General features: G+C 38.9%; 1 protein-coding gene across 1 annotated transcript in view; it reads left to right on the forward strand.

Moving 5' to 3' along the window:
• Positions 1–21,661, forward strand: part of XIRP2 (xin actin binding repeat containing 2) — a 144,475-nt gene that overhangs the window by 92,416 nt on the left and 30,398 nt on the right. The window contains exons 3-4 of the mRNA XM_065413471.1: positions 15,319–15,482; positions 18,407–18,517. Coding sequence (XP_065269543.1) covers positions 15,319–15,482; positions 18,407–18,517 — 275 coding nt within the window. The remainder of the gene's footprint in view (positions 1–15,318; positions 15,483–18,406; positions 18,518–21,661) is intronic.

Here is a 21,661-nt window from a genome sequence, read left to right on the forward strand (position 1 = left end):
GAAAGAAACAAGCTTTCATGCTACACAGAGCTCTTCTTCAAGCCACCTTGTCTCTCTAATATTCCTAGGACCAACAGTGCAAACAAAAATAAAATGAGTCATGATTCATTACTTTAAAATCACACAATGGGAACACACAATTTATTTTGCAAGGTTGAATGAAAAAATATTTTCTTTGCTAATATTGCATTTGCTAAGTGACAAAGTGTACATACAATATATGTGTTTGAAACCATCACCAAGCATGAGACAATCGAAACATTACAATGGGTTTTGGCATGCAAATTTGAATATAAAATCAATAACTTTTCCAAGTATTGCTTAATACTTTTCAGAGGGCCAATGTGATTTAGTTAGGATTAAAATATCAGTGCTTAAATAGCACATGTGTAATACTTTGTGCATCATAATTATTATAACAACTTTTTAAAACATTTTGTTTCAACATAATTGATATCAAATATTGAAACTAATCCCTTTTTCACTGTGGCATATCTGGGTTTATATTTTTCCTTAGTCTTTCATATTAAGTAGCTGTTTTCTTCTAACAGTTTATTTACATCATTCTAAGGTGAAGAGCTGTTCATATTAGTCAGGACTTGCTATTTCAGTTAGATCATTGCCCCTAATCGTGCTGCATTGAGTAATAGACTCCGCAGGGGCATTCAAAAGTGACATGCACACATGCAGGTGCTTTACTACATCAAGTATTTAAAGAGCATTACCATGGCTGTCTGTGTGTAAAAATAGACATGCTGATAGTTAAGACGTATGTTCAGATATAATTTATATAGACTAGGAGGGTATTTATTAATAGTATTGTGCTGTGATTTAAGACTGAACAATCTGCAGGGGAACAGAACTTAATTGTGACTGTGTTGCTTTTCTTTTTTGTTTTTTCTTTTCCTCATGAGAGCATTCAAGTTGTACTTTGAAGTTTAATTAAATTGTAATTTGTCTTCTCCTAGACCCGAAGCAAATAATTTCTCAGCAGAATTCCAGAGTAAATAATTGCATTTTGCCCTTATAAAGCTAATCCAGGAATTTATTTTTAATACTCACTTAACTCCTTCAATGCCCTCAAGATGTACTGAATGCCTTTACACTGGGACCAAAATTTTATAAACTTGGTTGCTTACATCAATGGGAGCTGGGATGCTCAGCACCTATAAAAATCAGGTCACTTATTCAGCTGTTTAAACCTGGGCTGGGGAGCCTAACTTTAGGCATCCAGGTCAGAATGTTTAAGGCTGTATGTTTTCACATTTCTTCCAAATCAGTGGTGCCATTTAACCCATCTGCATGTAACATCTGACACTGAATTGGTTAATAAGTTATGCTATTTGCTTTCCTAATACCTCTCCACAGCCAATTAAATTAAACATAAACCGGGACGCTATATGAATACACCTCTGAAAAAGCTAAGACTGGTCAGTAAATTAGATTGAATAACTTCCAGAAATTTGGAGGAAACAAAAATAAGACGACAAAGAAAAATATTGCTTTATTTCAGTACCTAGTGGGAAAACTATGGATTGGCGTTAGAGCAAGGATTACTTGTGTGAATAAGAATATGCAGCCTGAAGCAGTCTCACTGTCAGAGGTCACGTGGTAATGTCAGTAACTGCACTCCACTAAATACAGTATAGGAAAAGCACTTAATTTTGTTCTTATCTTTACATTTGGAATAGAACAGTGGTACTCAAACTTTTTTTCATTTACAGACCCCTACAAAATTTCAAATGGAGGTGTGGACCCCTAGGGATCCATGGACCACAAGTTGAAAACCACTGGAATAAAACAACCAAATATCACTGCAGGGCTTTCACAGAGTCACCTTCCTATAGGCCGTTGTTTATCTCTACAGAAATAACTGCTCCCCTCTAACCCCTCCCCCCCCCCCCCCCCCCGCAAAAAAACCTTTTTTTTTTTATTTTGTTTTTCACAGCTTTTAAAAATAGAACTGTTCAGAGAAAAGGAAATAATTAAATCTCGAAATAAAAGGGGGGACTTATTTTTTAACTCTGCTAGGCACTGCTATCTGTTCATCTTCCATGTTACTCGAGCTCTTCTTTTACAATGTCTTGTCACTGGATAGATATAATTTTAACTGAAATGTTTTTGGAAGTAGCTTAAAGGATCCTGGTGACAAGTTTTTTGCTAATTTTATGCAGGAACTATTGCAATTGCCTGTTGAATCACAAGCTCAGATATGTCAAATTGCTCAAACATTAAAAAAAAAATACCAAACTGCTCAAGGTGAAAATGTGACCTGCAATAAAAATAATCCTTAAAGGGGCTATTTTTGGAGACTGCTGTGCTAGTCACAGACGTGGTGGCATCGCCATGATAGGATTATGCACATGCTCAGGCTGTCTGTGAGGATTGATCTAAAATTGGTAGTTACATGTTTAAGAAGGATAAACAGCATGAGAGTCCTAGCTTTAAATACAGATGTTGTAATTGGAGATAGACCAAACTGACTCAGGAAAGTTCAGCTGCCTCCAAATGTAGGGGATCATCTTGTTTTACATGTCACTGTATTGTTGAGATTGCTTTTTAAACCTAATGCACACAAATCCAACAAGACAAAATGGGGTGGGACATAAAGTGAGAAAATAAGTTTGATTCTGGGAGTTCTAGAGCACCAACAATTCCTATTGACTGCAGATGCACTTGTGAGTGCTCAGCCCTTGTCATCAGTAAGCCTCTAGGGCAGGGGTCGGCAACCTTTCAGAAGTGGTGTGCCGAGTCTTCATTTATTCACTCTGATTTAAGGTTTCGCGTGCCAGTCATACATTTTAACGTTTTTAGAAGGTCTCTTTCTATAAGTCTATAATATATAACTAAACTATTGTTGTAGGTAAAATAAATAAGGTTTTTAAAATGTTTAAGAAGCTTCATTTAAAATTAAATTAAAATGCAGAGCACCCCAGACCGGTGGCCAGTACCCTGGGCGTGAGTGCCACTGAAAATCAGCTCGCGTGCCGCCTTTGGCACGCGTGCCATAGGTTGCCTACCCCTGCTCTAGGGCATTGTTTACTGTGCATCTGGTAGTGAGCCTCCCAGGCTGGGTAAACAGACTTGTGGCGGCAGAGCTCATGCTTAGGGCCCTACCAAATTCATGGTCATGAAAAATGCGTCACACACCATGCAATCTGCTCCTTGTCCCCCTTCTCCCCCCTGGTGAAGTCTAGTCTTTTTTGTGATTTTCTCTAATCTATACAGATTTCATGGAGGAGACCAACGTTTCTCAAATTGCGGATCCTGATCCAAAAGGAAGTTGCAGGGGGATCACAGTGTTGTTTTAGGTGGGCTGCAGTATTGCCCCCTTTAGTTCTGCGCTGCTTTCAGAGCTGAGTGGTCAGAGAGGAGCGGATGTTGGCCTGGTGCCCAGCTCTGAAGTCAGAGCTGCCGCCAGCAGCAGCACAGAAGTAAGGGTGGCAATACCATACCATTCCATCCTTACTTCTGCACTGCTACTGGTGGCAACTCTGCCTTCAGAGCTGGGCTCCCGGCCAGCAGCTGCCACTCTCCAGCTGAACTGTCTTGAAGGCAGCACTGCACAGAAGTAAAGATAGCAGTACCACAAACCCTCCCCCCCCCACATACACACAATAACCTTGCAACCCGTCCCACAACTCCTTTTTGGGTCAGGACCCCTACAATTACAACACTGGGAAATGTCACATTTAGATAGCTGAAATCATGAAATTTACAGTTTTTAAAATCCTGTGACTGTGAAATTGACCAAAATGGACTGTGAATTTGGCAGGGCCCTACTCACGCTAGTGCACTAAAAGTAACTGGTAGTCGACACTGCAGTTTGGGCTCTCAAACCCACCCTACCACTCTAGGTGTGAAAGCTTGAGCCACAATGTCTACACAGCTATTTTTAGTGCATTAGCTCAACCCCTGTTAATACAATTCAGTGGACCTGGGTTGGGAGGCTCACTCCCAGATGCAGTGTAGATGTAGCCTAGGACATGAGCCCATAGATCCTAAGTGAAGACTAGAGGATGAGGCTATTACTAATGTTTAAAAAAGCCCTTTCCAATCTATTTATGTGCCTCTTCTGTCTCTCACTACATTAGCTTTATTGGCCTTATCCTGCTCATCTGACTCATAAATTTCATCCCATTGAATGAGTGAGTGGGTTGAATCATGTATTAAGGTGAGCTGGATTTGGCCTATAGTTGGTGCACTTCAACACACCTCTTGTGTCACTGTAGTTACCCCTGAACAGCATGTAAATTATAAAGGTTCACTTGCTTAAAGATCTCTGCTAATCAAATGTTGAGGGCCAGACTGGAGGAAGGTAGAAGGAACCATTTGTCTACTCACACTGTCTTGTGCAGGGACCAGCTGCATCCTGGTGTCTGGCCTTATCTGAGTGCAAGGACCAATCTCTGCTAGCATCCCCATTCTCTCTGTGTGTTGGGGAGATCCAGGAGATGCTGTAAATCACACAATGCCTCCCAAAGCAACTCCTATGTCATGCAGCTGCCTACCTCCCTCTCCACTGCTCCCAACCCGGGCCTTTTCACTTAGTCACATAACTGAAGGAACTGGGGCTATATTGTAGTGGGAGGCGGAGCCGATGGCAGCAACAGAAAAATGGCCTACCACAGGAGAACGTACTCTTGCCAATATTCTTCAACATCTACACGAATGATCAACTGATCCATATCAGCTCAAGAAGTTTGGTCTATTTCGATGACCCATGCATTTCTGCCCAAGCCAAGGATATCGCCCAGATCGAAGCTACACTAACATTGGTGCTGTCTGGGCTCTCAGTCTGTTACATCAAGAACCAGTTGTGCCCTAACCCAGCCGAAACACAAGTGAGTCTCTTCCATCTTCAGAATTGTGAGGCCAATAGACAACTTAACATAATTTGGAATGGAGTATCACTTGCCCACTGCTGTAATCCTGTCTGCCTTGGAGTAATGCTAGGCCACACACTCTCCTTCAGAGCACACGTGGAGAAGACAAGAGGCAAAGGTAGCACCCAGAGCAACATGCTTAGGAAGCTTGCAAATTCAAAATGGGAAACCATCCCAGCAATACTAAGAGCCCCCACACAAGCACTTCGAGGGCCGAATATGCATGTCTGATGTGGGAAAGTTTGGCTCATGCAAAGAAGCCGGACCCTGTGCTGAGTAACAGCTGCCACTGATTGCAGGATGTCTAAAACCAACAAACATGAACAGCCTTTATGTGCTTGCTGGAATGGCTCCACTGGATATCAGGAGAGTGGTCTCAAGCAAAGTGGAATAATTATGACTAGGGCTTCATATCTGTCACGAAGGTCGCAGAAGTCATGGATTCCGGGACTTTCTGCGACCTCCGTGACTTCTGCAGCAGCAGGCTCCGGGGCCAGCTGCTCAGGTGACCCCCGGGACAGCTACACCAACCACTTCTCCTGTGCAGCAGCCCCCGGCTGGCTGGAGCAGCCCCTGCTCCGGCAGCCCTGGGGCAGCTGGTGCCGCTGGCCACGGGCGCCCCCCCCCCACAGCAGCAGCGCCCCAAATGACCCCCCAGCAACATCCCAGGTGGGCTTCCCCCCTCCCCAACATTTAATTACAGGTATTTTTAATGTAAGTCATGGACAGGTCACGGGCAATAAACAAAAATTCATGGCCCGTGACCTGTCCATGACTTATATTAAAAATACCTGTAATTAAAAGTCATGGACAGGTCACGGACTGTGAATTTTTGTTTATTGCCCGTGACCTGTCCATGACGTTTACTAAAAATACCTGTTACTAAATCGTAGCCTTAATTATGACAGGGTGAAGATACCACACATCTGCTACATGGCCACACAGTGGAAGTTGGCCACCTGAATTGCAGAAAAGCTTCCTAACTCAATAGAACCGCTTAAAAAAATCACCAATCAGACATGCCAAACCTGCGGAAAAAATGCAGAAATTGGGCTTGTTTTTGGCTTAATTGGCTTGTGAGTAGCTTGTTGGCTAGTTTTTTGGCTTGTAGCTTGTTGCTTCTTTTTTTGATCGGCTCCTGGCAAGCAGGGGCAAAGGGGTGAGAGAGTCAGGGATGCACAGGGGTCCCACCACAGTCCCAGACTGCATGCCAGGGGGGATCTAGTCACATAGAGTGTTGGGTTCTTAGGGATTGGCTTGTTTTGACATGGGATTAGCTTGATTTTTGGCTTATTGTGAAAGTCGGGGTACTTATTTACCACGTGAAAGTTGGCAACTGTGTCATCAATGGCTACATGACTGTAAACGTGATGCACATGGCTTAAAATACTTGACAAGGACATCAAATTGCACATTGACATTGCGGAATGCCTTCCCACAGGCGCAGAACAGGATTGGTCCAGCTGGAGAAGTTTAAATCCCCTCTGAGCAAGAGTTGGCAGATCAAAAGTCAATATGCAGAAGTGGGGCTATTGCAACAACCCAGATACATGTGACTATGGTGAAACACAACATGGAAAATCTGTCGGTCTGCTGGCTCGTAGAGGAGCCATGAACCGAGGAAGATCTTGCCAGGGCTACAGACTGGGCCATATCATGTGCCCAACACTGGAAAAACCTATGATTGTGGTGGAAGGAACACATGGAGGAGAATAAGAAGAAGGAACAGGAGCTATCAGGAAAACACCAAATATCATGAGAGTTGGCAACATTGCTTCCAGCCACTGGGTTGCCTGAGACACAATTGTAGTGCATTATAACTGTCATCAGAATTACAAGTTTACTAAGTGCGTAGCAATAGTAGCTGATGGCTGTAGTAATCACTGCTGTTAAGCTCACTGGCTGAGAACACATTGCTGGACAAGCCACCAGCTCACAAATATGTCTAGTGGCCTCAACTTAGAGTCAGCTTCAGTGTTCAGAGAAGGCTTTGAACAATCACTCATCACCTCTGTCATCTCTTCGCCATCTGTATAACAGAGAAGAGCACTCTCTTACCTCAGAAGAGTCGTAAGGATTTAACTTATTAAATAAAGAGGCTGAGGCTGGTGGCTGAAGATGTAGTAGCATAATATGATCCAATTCCACTTCTGGAGTCCAGTGGATAATCGACAATCCCATTAGGAAGCTGTGAACCGCAAAGTAGAATCAGAGGAGATGTTCCACGAAGCTCCACTGCCAAGGATTTTACTTTATTTTGAGGCCTATAAGGCTCAAGTGTTGTATGGTTTGTCTCCAGGCAGAAAACACTATTTACAGTTGGGAAAATTTGGTTTTCATCCACAAATACTGCTTTTCAGTGCTCTGCAGTAATGGAACCATTTCTGGCAGAAAGCAGAACTGGCCAAAAGCCCAAAATGTGCTTGTTTTGCTTTTCATGCAAACAGTTTTGCAGTTTTAATTTTCACCTGCTCATGTGGTGTCTTTCTGAGGCTTTTGGCAATGCACTTGATTGCATTGTGGGAGGCTCACAGGTTCAAAGCTTGTCTTCTATTTTTATTCTGTCATGGGAGTTTTATTCCCAAACTTTCTGACTACTGCTGTTATAATTACTTGAGTCACGTCTTTGAAACTTGGTTTCCCCTATTTTTAAATATGCTAAATACAAACACAGAAACAAGTGTCATGTATGCATTGATATGTAAATGGGCACAGTAATATGCTCTAATTCCAACAGTAGTCAGAATAAATGTTCAAAGGTCATCACATTTGCACTCCCACATATGTGCTGTTTGTATACTGTAAACATGTTGGGCTGGAATGTAAGGATGACCTGGCTGCAGGTTTCTTGGTCTTTCAGTATCTGATAATACTGCTCTATCTACAGCACATGTGTTTTTGCTGTTCTCCCAGGAGGCAGTCGGGGCACCCTAATGAGGTCAGAGTCTGGGTACCGCTTTTCAACTCTGCCCCACTAACTGGAACTCGTTTTACCAAAGTTGCATGATAAGATTTGAAAATCTGAATGTAAAAGTCTCTCCTCTATTTGCACATCACAGGAGGAGATGGAAAATGTGATTGAGTGTACATACATGTATGGAGATGGTGGAAGGTTGGTCCAGTGATTAGGGCATTTGCCTGGGACTTGGGAGACATGGGTTGAGTTCACTGATCTGCCACAGGCTGCTGTGTGACTGTAGGCAAGTCACTCAAGGTATGTCTATATGCATTTACTTGGTGTGATTACAACTCACATAGAAATACCCAAGCTAGCTTTAATCTAGCTAGCTCAGATACTAGAGCAGTGAAGCCATGGTAGCATGAGCTTCAACATGGACTAACAACCTGTGTAATTACCCCTGGTTTGGGGCTGACTTGTACAGCTTGTGATACCACAGCTTCATTGCTCCGGTAGTTAGCTTGCTAGATTAAAGCTAGCCTGGGTATGTCTGCATGAACTGTAATCACACCCCATCTCTGTGCCTCGATTCCTCAGCTGTAGAAATGGGAATAATAGTACTTCCCTACCTGACAGGGGTGTTATGAGGATAAATACATTAAGAAATCGTCAGCTGCTCGTATAATATGGTAAAGGGAGCCATATAAGTACCCTAAGTTATAGTCATTTCATGGACTGTGTCATTCCGACAGTTCTGAGATAAATAGAAATGAATAGGCAGCTTTGCTTAAAAATTGATGGAACGATATATCACCTAATTTCATCCATCCCAAAGTACATGGAAAGTTCTTATGTATTGTTATTTGTACTTCCAGAGATTTATGCAAGGTTGTCTTCTCCCTTAAGCCCTTAGAAGGCGAAATAGCTGAGAAAATGTTCTGATACAGCGAAGTTGAGCGGCAAAGCATGCTCACAATGAGTAAGACAGGATGTGAGCAGTGTAAGAGTATATGACTGGACTAGTAAGTTTTAATAGCTAGCAGAATGCACACTGCCCTTTCTTTTCTCTCTCTCCCACCTTGTATTGCATTTTATGGTATTAGGTTCTGATACCTTTTGGATTGGATTAATCCTGGGTTGAATACTTCAATCTGTCCCCTCTCTATTTGTAATGTGAGTGCTTCAACCAGTATAAATTCTTGCCCTGTAGTTCCTCTGTCTGATTATGTTACTCTTGCAGGGTTAATTTATGAGAATGAAAGAAAAGGAGGAAATTATAACACCAGCTTTAAAAAAACTAGATCAACCCTAGATAAAGTTGGCTGATTATTACAGGAGAGAATAATCTGTGTATTCTGCTCCTAATTTCAATTTATTGTTATGATTATCACTTCTCTTAGCTATGTAAGGGTGCAGTATGTTTCAGATGAAGAGGTATTTTGGTCAAACTAGTGGTGATAAGGATGAGAAGTACTAAAATAATTTTTAGCACCTGCTTGACTTACCAGCATCGCACTCAACATACAGTTTCTTTTGGTGAAGATTTTAAGCATATTGGTTATACATTGATGATGAAGACTCTAAACATTTACAGTACCACCTTTTCACATCCTTGAGATATAGTAACCGAAACCCTAAACAAGTCCATTATAGTTCAAATCAATGAAAAGGAAGCTTTGTACCATTTCAGACAGCATATTGTTATGGGAATCTGTTCTAAAGGCTTTTATGCCACTGTAATCTTTTCTGAGGTAATTTATGTGTATGTTTACTTTTTTCTCAGGGACAAACTTTTCTTGTACTCTACTAAAGTTTTCTAAGTAAATTCTGCAGAGACCCAGAAAAGGGAAAGACATTTGTTCAAGTCAATCACCTCGCCATCTTTGAGAAGTTCAAAAGAAATACAAGGGAATTTTAAAAACACAGCTTCTTGTCTCTGGCCACTGAGCATCACTTTGGACCCAAATTTATCTCACCTGAAACCTGTTTCTGTAACCTCAGACAATGCATTTCTTAAAGTAAGGCAGGTTTGATGTACATATACCCTCTCTTACATTATCCAGGGAAAAGGAGACATGGAGGGATTCAGGGATGCTCTGATATTATGTGCAGTACAAGTATCGGGATTAATAGCTAGATTCCAGTGACTTTACTAAATATATATATATATATATATATATATATTTATATTCTTGGACCCTTACAATTCTCCCTTTCCTGAAGGAATGGAGTGCCCTATTTATAGGGACTCAACATTATTCAATCAAATTTTCCAGTGCAGTGCAGAAAAACCCTAGCAGAACCAGTGAAATGTCCAGGCACTGAGATTGTATTAGATCTGAACTGTTAAATATAGGTGCTCACATCATATTTTCTTCATCTTTATCTACAAGAAGGAAAACTGTCATGAAGATGCATTTTTAAGGCATCTTGTCAGGTAAATGCAATTCCTTTAATGAACTGATGGGAACAGGAAAAACGTCAACAAAAGTATTTTTGGTGCTAATACGCTTATGCTGCTTTTTCCGAGGTGCTCCAAACTCCTGCTTCCACACTCTCTGTTACTGAGTTACATATATGCGGGCAATGGAGCAAGGAACATGCATTCGCTTCATATGCCAACTCGAGTGAAATACTTTTGGGGCTAAATCCCACCCCCAGCACATCCCTATGGATGACTTATGAATCCCTGAGCATAGGTTAACATGAGCTACCACATTCAGAGCGGTATCCACACAGAATGATAACCAATGCAAGGCCAGACTTCATGAAAATTACACAAATTGCTCAACGTCCCATTTTTAAATTTCTGACATAAAATTGGTGTTCATATAACTCAGGTATTCAGTGAAGGTTAGATGGAAAATCTGGAAGGAAGATGTAAAACATGTAGAAGTAGAACAAATGAGGAAGATTACTAGGTCCTGTATTTTGAAAAAGACAGATGCTTTCACTTGAGTAATAGCGGACAACCCATGCAGAAACTGAGACAGTCAGCATTATGTGAGCAATAAACTCATACTACAACCATATTGTTATGGTTAACACATGACAATATACTACTTTTCTCATATATTAGATTAATGTTTGTACAGCGCTTTGAAATTGTAAAGTGCTATATATGTGGTAAGTATTACTTTTTCTTGCCTGTTGTGTATTCATGTCTGCTTTATTTGCAGGAGTACAAATTCAAACACTAGCGCTATACAGAATAATTGGTTTTGCTTAAGAACATATGGCCCAATTCTTAAGTTATTATTGAGGTAAAACTTCCACTGACTTCAATGGGAATTTTGCCTGAGTCAGAACAGAGTAAGGACTTCAGGATTCAGCCCATGGTCTTTAACATTATTTGTCTTGTCAGTTCCTAGGAGTGAATGTTGTAGGAATAGTGTCAGAACTTTCTAAGTGAAGGGTCTTTTTAAGACTCCACCCCTAAAGAGGTCCCATCAGGCCCTGGCTTTTCTGGTCTTCAGGGCACAATATAAGGTATATTTATTTTGTTTAAGTTTTTGGTTTAACTTTCATGGCCCTGGATTACACATTCCAGTTTCAGGTGCATTCCTTGCCACAGTAGTAGCAGTAGTTTTTAGGTTACCTTTGAGAATGGCTTTCTGTATTTGTATGCATTTAAAAAAAATAATTGTGACCATGCCTAGCTGCCAGTGAGATAACATAGGGCTTAAATAATCATAATAAAATAACCATGTCCAGCAGATGTTCTTGCTTTTGTGGACTGAAACAATGCTTTAATTTTAGAAGGAAGGCCCTTTGTGTAAATGTGTATGTCAGGTGTGTTTCTTCTACTATATTCTGATAAATACTAAAAAGACTAGCAGAAAGGAATCCCTCTCTCCTTAATAACTGAAGAAGTGTGTCGGTAACTTTCAATTAATAAAAGGAAATCCCAGAAAATGTAATTGCATAGGAAATGTCCATTTAAACAGACTCTTGCTCTGATAGGTATAGAAAAGTCTCCTCAGGCTGGTGTGTTTCCCCAAGAGTTCACTAGAAGGAGGACATGTTTCCTATTGTGTGCCATACAGAATAAGCTATTCACATATACACATTTCTCCTCTATATAACATAAAATTGCTTCTCCTTCAGCAATTAAGGGACTAGATTGCATTCATACACCTTTTGAAAAACCAAGGACAAATCCTTCGTAACAAGGGAGACTTCTTGTCCTGCTCAAAACTGCAGATTAATTGCATTTCAAGGACTAGGTTCTTTCTTTAGAATCATATGCCCTAACGCTATTTTCATCTTTTGCAGAATATGAAAATGTGAAATATTTTCCTTTACAGTGAGCATCTCCAAAGCAACTATACATGTCACAGGGCTTGTTTGTTTAGGGTTCTGCCCTACTTCTAGGTAAATGGGATGACAAATAGGGAAATCACCATGACTATATAGCGCTAATTTGTGGATTATCTCCGTGATTGGCACTTGGGTTTTAGTATTCCAATATCATTTAGAAAAAACAAAACCATTATTACATTCAGACAGTAAAAAAATCCCATAAACAGCACATCAAATGATTTTATTAAATGAAAATAATTGCAGGAAGTGAAATGAGAGTATTAAGTGGCAAAGCAAAGCTTCCTACAAGTCCTTTATCCTCTTGTCTCGCTTTAGAAAGTATCGTACATGCTCCATGTTCATATACAAAGGTCTTCACCTTCCCAGATTTTCCTTGAACTGCACCTTCATCCAGATAAAAGTAAACAAAGCCATATGCGCTCTCTCTCTCTCTCTCTCTCTCTCTACTGTAAGCCCATTTCTGCAGCTGTTTTGCTGCTGCTGCTGTGGCTAGATTTCCTAAATTTCATTATGAGTGCAAATCTCATTTCAATTAATCATATTATCTGTCTCTGACTTGACATTCAGTACCTGAGCTGCATTGTAAAAGCAAAACTTTGTTCCACCGTAACTTTCAGTTTTATTTGCCATTTACAGGAATATTCTACCTTCATTAAGGTATTGTGTCATAACCAAATCTAGATACTATGTCTAGTTTTCAAATGGTATTTTTATATTTAAAAACAAAAAGAAAAATTAAGTAGATTTATTTTTTTGGAAAAAATTGACTTGACTCACTAAGCTCATTTAACCATTTATTTCACCTAAATTTAGGTTGGATATTTCACAAGCTTAGAGGCTACTCTTCTTCAATATTTTTGCTTAAAAATTATCTTAAAAAATTCAAGGGCAAATTCTGCCCTAATATTCACACATGCAGTTCCCACTAATCTATGGTAATGTATCTGATACCAAATTTGACCCTCATGGGGTTTTGAAATTTCAGAACATGAGCAGAAATCTGCATGGACTAATTTAACTATAGTTTTTAAACTAGTTACAATTTTGGATTTTGATGTGCTGGCTTGCACAAAGGCACTGCCATTTGCAGCTAGCATGTTAAGAAGCCTATTTATTATTAAAACGAGTCTCTTACTATTAATTTGTACAGACTCTCAAAAAGCAGTTTTTGTATAATGGAAATGTGGAATTAGAAATAATAAAAGAGATAGATGTACTGGTACTTGCTCTTGAATTAAATTAATTGTTCTCTACATTTCACCTGCCAATATGACATGACAGTTTCTAGGGAGGATTGCAATGATTTTACACTGAGAAAAATATGACTACTTTACAAGTGCCAGAGAAATGAAACATGAACCATTCGGCTTATTTTATGCAGTCACGTTGCAGTATGTTCACAGAAGCAATAGCAAAGCAGCACTATGTGCTATCAAGCAGTATTCTCTACATCCTGGAATTTTGCTTTGAACATGAGATCTTCCCTGGTGATATACTACAGGAAGAAATGAGAGTCAGTAAGATACTGCAGGCACAAATTCCTGATAAAGTTGAAGAGAAGCTGTAAAACCTTTGTCTATATCCAACCATTTTAAATACTAAGAGACGCATACTGAATAGACAGAAAGTAGAAACTTCTAACAGGCACGGGCCCTTATTGTTTTTAGCTTTTAGTTTTGATCAATGTCGTTCTATCACACAAATGACTCACTGCTCGCTTATCTACAGTGTGATCCACACTGGCCTTGTCTTCACTACTAAAAAAGGAGCACTCTTTATCTTAGGGTAGCTAACAAGCATGAGCTACCCCAAGGTAAAAGTGCAGTGAAGACAAAGGCACTTTAGTTTTACTGCAAGGGAAACTAGGTGAGGTCAGCCCAGGTGGAGGTGTACATACAGTGCTGATTTTGCCTAGTTTACCTCATGGTAAAATGAAAGTGCCTTGTCTTTACTGTGTTTTTACCTCGGGATAGCTCAGACACATTAGTTACCCCTAAGGTAAAGAATGCACCTTTTTTAACCAGCGAAGATGAGGCCACTGATGACATCATCTTGAAGAACCAGTTACTGTAGGGTGTTCTAATATATAATATAATATAATATAATATAATAAATATAATTAATTAATATATGGTGTGTATATATATCTCCTCAATATATGTTTCACTCTATATGCATCCGAAGAAGTGGGCTGTAGCCCACGAAAGCTTATGCTCTAATAAATTTGTTAGTCTCTAAGGTGCCACAAGTACTCCTGTTCTTTTTGCTAATATATGAAGATATCAAAGTAACTTTTTTGGTCAGCTGCAAAATTATTAAGGTGAAAATTTCAAAGTAAGCTGTCTTCTACTGAAGGGAATAAATCTTCTTCACCTAATGTAGAGATTTAGATAATATGGACGAAATATCAAGTGAAGATCTTGAAAGAGCTAATAAGTAGGCTATGATGAGACAATTCACATTTTTAATGGAAATGAGTCAACTTTGTGGGTGCAATGTAAACTGAGGAAGTCACAGCAATTTAGGTGTTGCATTTTATACGCAGTTTTTCAGAGTAAAAGTAATAGTCTAAGTGAAAACCTCTGCAATGCTCAGCTGCTGTACACTCACTTGGTTTTGTATTCATTATGAGTGAGGTCAAAGTAGTTAATTATCAGTGAGGTTTTAATACTCTAGTGCAGACAAAATAATTAATAGTAAATGAATAAACTGGAGACAAATTCTGCTCTGAGTTACTCCCTTGCAACCCAATTGATTAAAATAGAATTTGCCCCATTATAACTTATGTATTGCCTTATAGTGGTTTTGCTTATAGTGTAAAAGGATATATATTCAAGTTTTCTGGTGACCACATATTTTTGCTAGGTTATCAAGAAAAATGTTTTTTGTTGAAAAGTCTTTATTTTAGTAGAGTTTTTAAAAAAGTGATATTTATTTCAATAAGAAACATCATTGTTTCCATTGAAATGCCTGTTGACTTCACTGGGAGAAGGCTTGAGCACTTTGGACCTGATCCAGAGCCGTAATTTACTATCTGCAGTTCGTACATTATAAGTTGGAATTGATGTAATATTGCCATAGATATTGGATACCATTGTTAACTCTTGCGATCTGTTTTTGAAGACAGTTTTTCTTTTCTTTCAGCCCTAAAAGCAGGTATTTAATAATAAAAATAAACCTCCTAATATGAAATATTATGTTTGCTTTTAGCTATTGCTGGCTGTCACAAGCCTGTAAGTGGATTTTCAGAAGAAAACACGAACTGGAGTGATAGTGTGCCATTGGATTTCCAAGATTCTGTCTCATTGAAGGAAAGAATGGCTATGTATCAAGCAGCTGTGTCCAAAGTAGAGCGCAGCAGCTCCTGTGCTAATGTAAGATATTGCCTTCTATTTAACATCACAATTATCTTCATAATTGTCTTCATAATTTGCTATTTCTGTTTACACAGGGCCATATTCTGCTCGCTTATTCACAAAAGCGGTCGCACTATTTTGCCCACATTATCTTTATGTAGGACAAAATTAAAAACCTGAATTACGAACACCTACACAGCAAAGTTACCAATTCATTTCAGTCTCTTATGAATAAGAGTTTGCATACCACTGATCTTTTGGAAGGCTCATTTTAATTCACTGGTTGTACAGTTTTTCTTTTTGCTCTTGTATGCACTAAATCTATTAGGAATATTTAAATCAACATAGAAAGGAGAGATTAGCAAAATAGCCACTCTGCTAAACCAATTATGATTATAGAAGAATACAGGTTTCTGTACTATTATCAATTTTTATAGTCAGCAGGTAATAAAATTGTATTCAAAACAATGCTTAACTCTGGCTGCTCAAACTATGGAATTTGAAATTACTGCAGTGTTAAACTGGACAATGATACAGAATCATAAAAAGTAGGACTGGGAGAGACCTTGAGACGTCATCTAGTCCAGCCCCTTGCGCTGAGGCAGGACCAAGTATACCTAGCCTGTCCTTGAACAGGAGAACTAGTGCATACACACACTTCAATTTATATATATTTATAAAATGTAGTAAAATGCTGGACTGCAGAAAGAGAAACAACAGAGAATTGAAACATGAGGCTGGTGGGAGCTCAGGCATATGATGTTTGGTTCAGTGGCCTGTTCCTTTATCATTAATACCTCAGAAACCTTGCAGAAGGGCACAGACAGAAAGATGATCAAAAAACTACTTAATAGAAGTGAATTGTGATACTTTGGACTTGAGATGCTAAATATTGCACTCTATTTGCATGATCCTTAAAAATATCTGGAAGGAATTAACAGCTCTGAGTATTTTTTTTAAGTTTCCTAAATGATTTCCTCCTACTAAAAACCAGAGAAAATGGCAAACTTCTTTTTACCATTTTTATCTTGCCAGCCTTCCTGAGAAGTTCACTTAAACACTTTACAGAGGTCTCACTGATGTAACAACCAGATCCAGAAGAGTATGCTAACATTAAAAGAGTTGATAGGACACAAATATTTGTGGTTTATACAAGGCTCATGGAGTCCTAGAACAAATGCTTGTGGAGTGTCTAGATGAGTATTGGAAAAGGTGTGAGTTAACTCAAATTAATTGGCAGTCATGTAACCCAAATTACAGTGGTGTCACAAACTAGTCTAGACATAAATTTGTCCTATGTTCTGCTGACCTGTCATGTCGCAGCACTAATCTGTATATACAATGTCACACAATTATCTCAGCACCTTGTGAAATTGAGGGAGAACTTTGGATGAGTGAATCCCATTGCTACAAAATAAGGCATACACTTATAATGGTGGGAAAATTAATCATTGGAATAATTTATGAAGGATTATGGTGGGTTCTCCATCACTGACAATTTTAAAATCAAGCTTGGATGTTTTTTCTAAAAGATCTGCTCTAGGAATTATTTTGGAGAATTCCTATGGCCTGTGTTATACAGGAGGTCAGACTAGAGGATCACAATCAGTGGTCCCCAACCTTTTTGTGGCCAGTAGCACATTCATGTTTTCAGAAGAGTGTGGCGGGCGCCAACAATTTTTCAAGGCTTATTTTGTATTTGTACATTAAATAATACAAAAAACATCATATTTAATATTACATAATAAATGAATCCATAAGATTAAAAAGGTAATTTTACATGTAAAAGGTATTAATTAAATTATTCGGCAATTACTCTTTCACCTTACCATGTGAATTTGCTCTTTTTTATCTACCTGTAAGAAAAATTAAGGAGTTTTTACAAAATAAATATCATAAACATTCGGTCCATTCTGCAGAGGCGGAGCGTTTTTTGTTTTGTTTTGGTTAGGCTTGACCCGTAGTTTGAACCCTAGGCTTACATTCCCCCTGGACAGCTGGAAAAACCTGGATGGTAATTGGTCATCATCCTATCGGTCAGAGTGAGTGAGGAGGTGGAACCCATTGTCTGCACTGTTCCAGGGCAAGCCAAAGTGTTTGTTTTTTAATAAGTAGCCCTCTAGTTCTACCAGCATCTCAATTTATGACTGCTCCGTTCTCCAAGTTTATCACCTCCTGCAGGTTTGAGCCTGTCTGTGTTGATGCCTGAGTAGTCCTTGCAAATACAAACAGTATTATACATTGCTGGATACACATGACTAATCCTTAGCATTATGCAGGGGCCTTTGGGACCTTGGATATCAGTTTTGGAAGAGAGGATTTATAGATATAACAGGATCTATTGCTTGTCTCTCAGCACCTCTTCTACACCACCAGTTAATGGTGTTGAAGAAGCTCTGGATAAGGGAATTCCATAGACTGTCTATTATTTGTGTGTTTTTATTCTCTATACATCAATGAGATAGTAATCCCACAGGGACTCAGTGATGTTTTAACAACTAGTCTTAAATGTTTATATGTTTAGTATTTTTGACAGCCTTATTTTGGGTTTGTTTTATTATGAAATATACTATTTATTATTATTATTATTATTATGACATATACTAATATTCATGGGTTTGTGTGCTAGCTACAGTTGCAATATGTTCTAACAATAGTGAGATATCAAATATCAAAATGTATCTTACAGAGAAGCAAGAAAAAAAATCAAAATTTTGTATGAACTAGTTAAATATAGAATCTACCATACAATAAGGTAGCAGAGCTTGTAGAATATGCTGATGGAAGTTGTCACTAAGTGGCTACATAAATTATGGAAATCAGTGGTTATTTAAGTGGTAAATACACAAATTATTTCTATTCCCTAATGAAAAAAATTATTTCCATGAACATCTGTTCTTACTGTATCAGGTAAATAACACCTATTTTATCTATTACACTAGGCTATAGAGGAATCAGACACCTGTACAGTACCTGGTGGCTTAGCAAGTGTGAAGAAACAATTTGAGAAATGGGAAACTGGTCAACACCAGTATGAGCACAAATCTGTACAGGTAATAATAGTAGTATAAGAGTTATGACCTACTAGATAACTTTGAGGGGAAATACTGTTACTTGGCATGCTGAATGTGCTGATTAATTTCATGATCACTGACAGACAATGTTTTTGTAATGTACGTAGAGAGTGTAGTTTTCTCTTTGATATTTGCTACTGTAATCATATACTCTTTAGGAAGATAATCCCTCAATGTGGAAAAGAGATCTAGACTTATAGCTGATCTACAAGAAAATAGATAAGTATTGTAAGAACCTTGTCTTTGGGGTTGTAATTCATTATAAAAGTATCTGCTATTACTTGGCATATATTTTACTTGAAGCGTTGTTAAGCCATTTCACTTGAGAAGGAGTTTGCTGTTTCCTTCGTGTTTAAATTTAATCAGCTTCTCTAAACAGATCAAAAATTGCATGGAAGAACCCAGATGCTACATAAAACCACATTCCAAGTGTTTTAGATAAAGGGTTTTTGCATTTTATTACTTCATTATCATATATCATGAAAAATGGTTGCTGAAGATAATGATTTTGGAATATATGAAGGCTTAGTGCAATGAATTTTATTACACATCTATACTGTGCACTCTGAAAAATAGCAATGGATAGTGAACAGCAGCATTAACTGAGTTTGTTTGAGAGATATTTAAATAATGTAAGTGTAAAACTTTGTACCACAAGATAAAGCAGTTTGAACGTACTCATACTTAGTGTGTTAAATTAGGACAACTTTACAAAAGGCCACTGTTTATCATTTTATTACTCATGAACGTTAGAACCCACAGCATTTACACATAGTAAGCCAAATTCTACCTTGGGGGTATGCTTGTGCAGTTCCCATTGAAGTCAATGGGAAACTTGTGTATTCAAAGGCAGAATCTGAAGATTAAATAAATGAAATATAAGTAAGAGTAAATGGTGGGTTATGTCTAAGGCTGGAGGTACATTTCAGTGGAAATCATGGATTTGCAAATGCAGAAATATGAAAAGGCATTTACATTTTTTATGGGGAGAATGTGGTAAAATAAAGAATTTATTATCTCCGATGTCTTTAAATTGAAATTGTGATTCTTTAAAAAATAATTAAAATATCTTATCGGACACTATGATTATCTAGGTGTCTACTGAAGCTTTTCTTATTTGTAGTCTTCTTGTATGGCCTATTTAATGCTTTAAAATGCATTTGAATGTGTTTGCGTAAGGTTTAGGGAGAACTGTTACTTTTTCATTTCTGTGATGTCTGAGGGTGGCATCCTATGAAATAGGCTGTTGTTGCTGGGACATATGTGAACCTGTCACCAACAACTAGACCTACCTAGATAACTCACCCATTCTCTCCCTCTCACAGTGTCACATTTACTCTCCCTTCCCACACAGACACTCTTATTGACACTCCCGGGATGGCTTTACATGGCAGACCGCAGTTTTATTAATTATTCCTTGGGGAGGAGCACTACACTGCCTGCCTTCTGCTCTCACATGCCAGGCATTTGACTGGTTCCAGTCCAGGTTACAGAGATTTAACCGCAAACCAAACAGTAATTTGGGGTAGGGCCTCCCTGAGCTACCCCACAGACTCAGCTCAGTTGTGAAACCTCTTCCCTTCCCTGAGTAAGTGGGGATGGAGTAAAAAAGGCCACAAAGCTGGGATGGCAGGAGAACCTCAGTCCACAAAGACTTCAGGCTCCTCCTGCCATAAGCACATTTATTTGGGCATAAGCTTCAATGGGCTAGAACCCACTTCATCAGATGCATGGAGTGGAAAATACAGGAGCAGGTATAAATACATGAAAAGATGGGAGTTGCCTTACCAAGTGTGAGGTCAGTCTCTAAGGTGCCACAAGGACTCCTTGTTGTTGTTTTTTTGAATGTGCAGTTACCTTCCAATGACCAATCATTAGACTACTTTCCAAACTTAATACTGCTGTTGAAAAACACTGATTGAAAAGCAACAGGGAGGAGGAATGCAAAGAGATACACTTCTTAACCTTTAGGAAAGCACCAAATCCATTTTATTATAGGGGAGCTAGTAATTACCCATATATTTCAATTGCTTAACACTCCCGATTACAGATTCTTGCAACTTTTTTTAGGTGCTCCAGCATTTCTAATATTTGCAGCAGGGCTTTTCAAGTCATCAAAGAGAAATCCATAAGACCATAGACATGCCTTTTCTTTGTCCCATGACATTCTCTCTAGGTTTTGCTGAGTTATAAAATTCGTAAATTGTTATTTCCCATCTCTTACTTGTGTTCCTCAGGTAAATTTTGGCAGCCTGCCAAAATAATAGCTGAACATAAACGTTCTAAAAGGCTGCATCCACATCACCACCAAAGCAGCAGCAGCAGCCCACAATGCAGCGGAAACCAGGGAAACAGACAGCCTCCCAGACCCAGCAAAATAACCCGAGCAGTCCACACACTCACTCGCTCCCTGCCCCTGAGTATCAGTCTTATCATGCTGATAACCAATGTAGTTAGCTCAAGCACTACTGCACTGCTGAAGAGTCAGGGCTCAAACCACGTTGATGATGCATGATCATAGAAATGGAAATCATACGTATGGAAGGAATTTCAAAAGTTTATAATGCAGCCAAACCTGATTGGGGGTGGGGGTGGGGGAGTTACAGTTACCCGTGATAGAATTTGTTTGTACCTTTTTCCATTAAAATAAAAATAAAAAATCTAGGACATTACATTAAAAAAATGCTAAAATAATGTTAAGGTTGGAAGGTCAAGCACTCAAAAGTTAGGAAATGCCAGCTCTACAATTGCCTGTGAAATCTTAATTCAGCCCCCTTGTGTGTAAATATTATGATACCGCCTTTATTTATACAATCAGATACTATTTTTTCCCCACAGAACCCCTGTCTCACGGGAACTGTAGCTGCTCTCAGCATCTCTAGCAGTGGTCTGGAGGAATGAACACTGGGTTGGGAGTCAGGTATTCCTGAATTCTAATCCCAGCTTTGTCACTTTTTTACTGTGTGGCCTCAGGCAAGTCTTTTTGTTTCAGATTCCCCATCTGTAAAATTAGAATAATAAATCTCTCATCTTTCAGTAAAAGATAAATTCATTAATTTTGAGGCATGGGGATATTATAGTGAGGATCGCCCTGGAAAACACTATGAGGACATGAATAATTCT

The sequence above is a fragment of the Emys orbicularis genome, chromosome 11 (genome assembly GCF_028017835.1).
Source record: "Emys orbicularis isolate rEmyOrb1 chromosome 11, rEmyOrb1.hap1, whole genome shotgun sequence".
Lineage (NCBI taxonomy): Eukaryota > Metazoa > Chordata > Testudines > Emydidae > Emys > Emys orbicularis.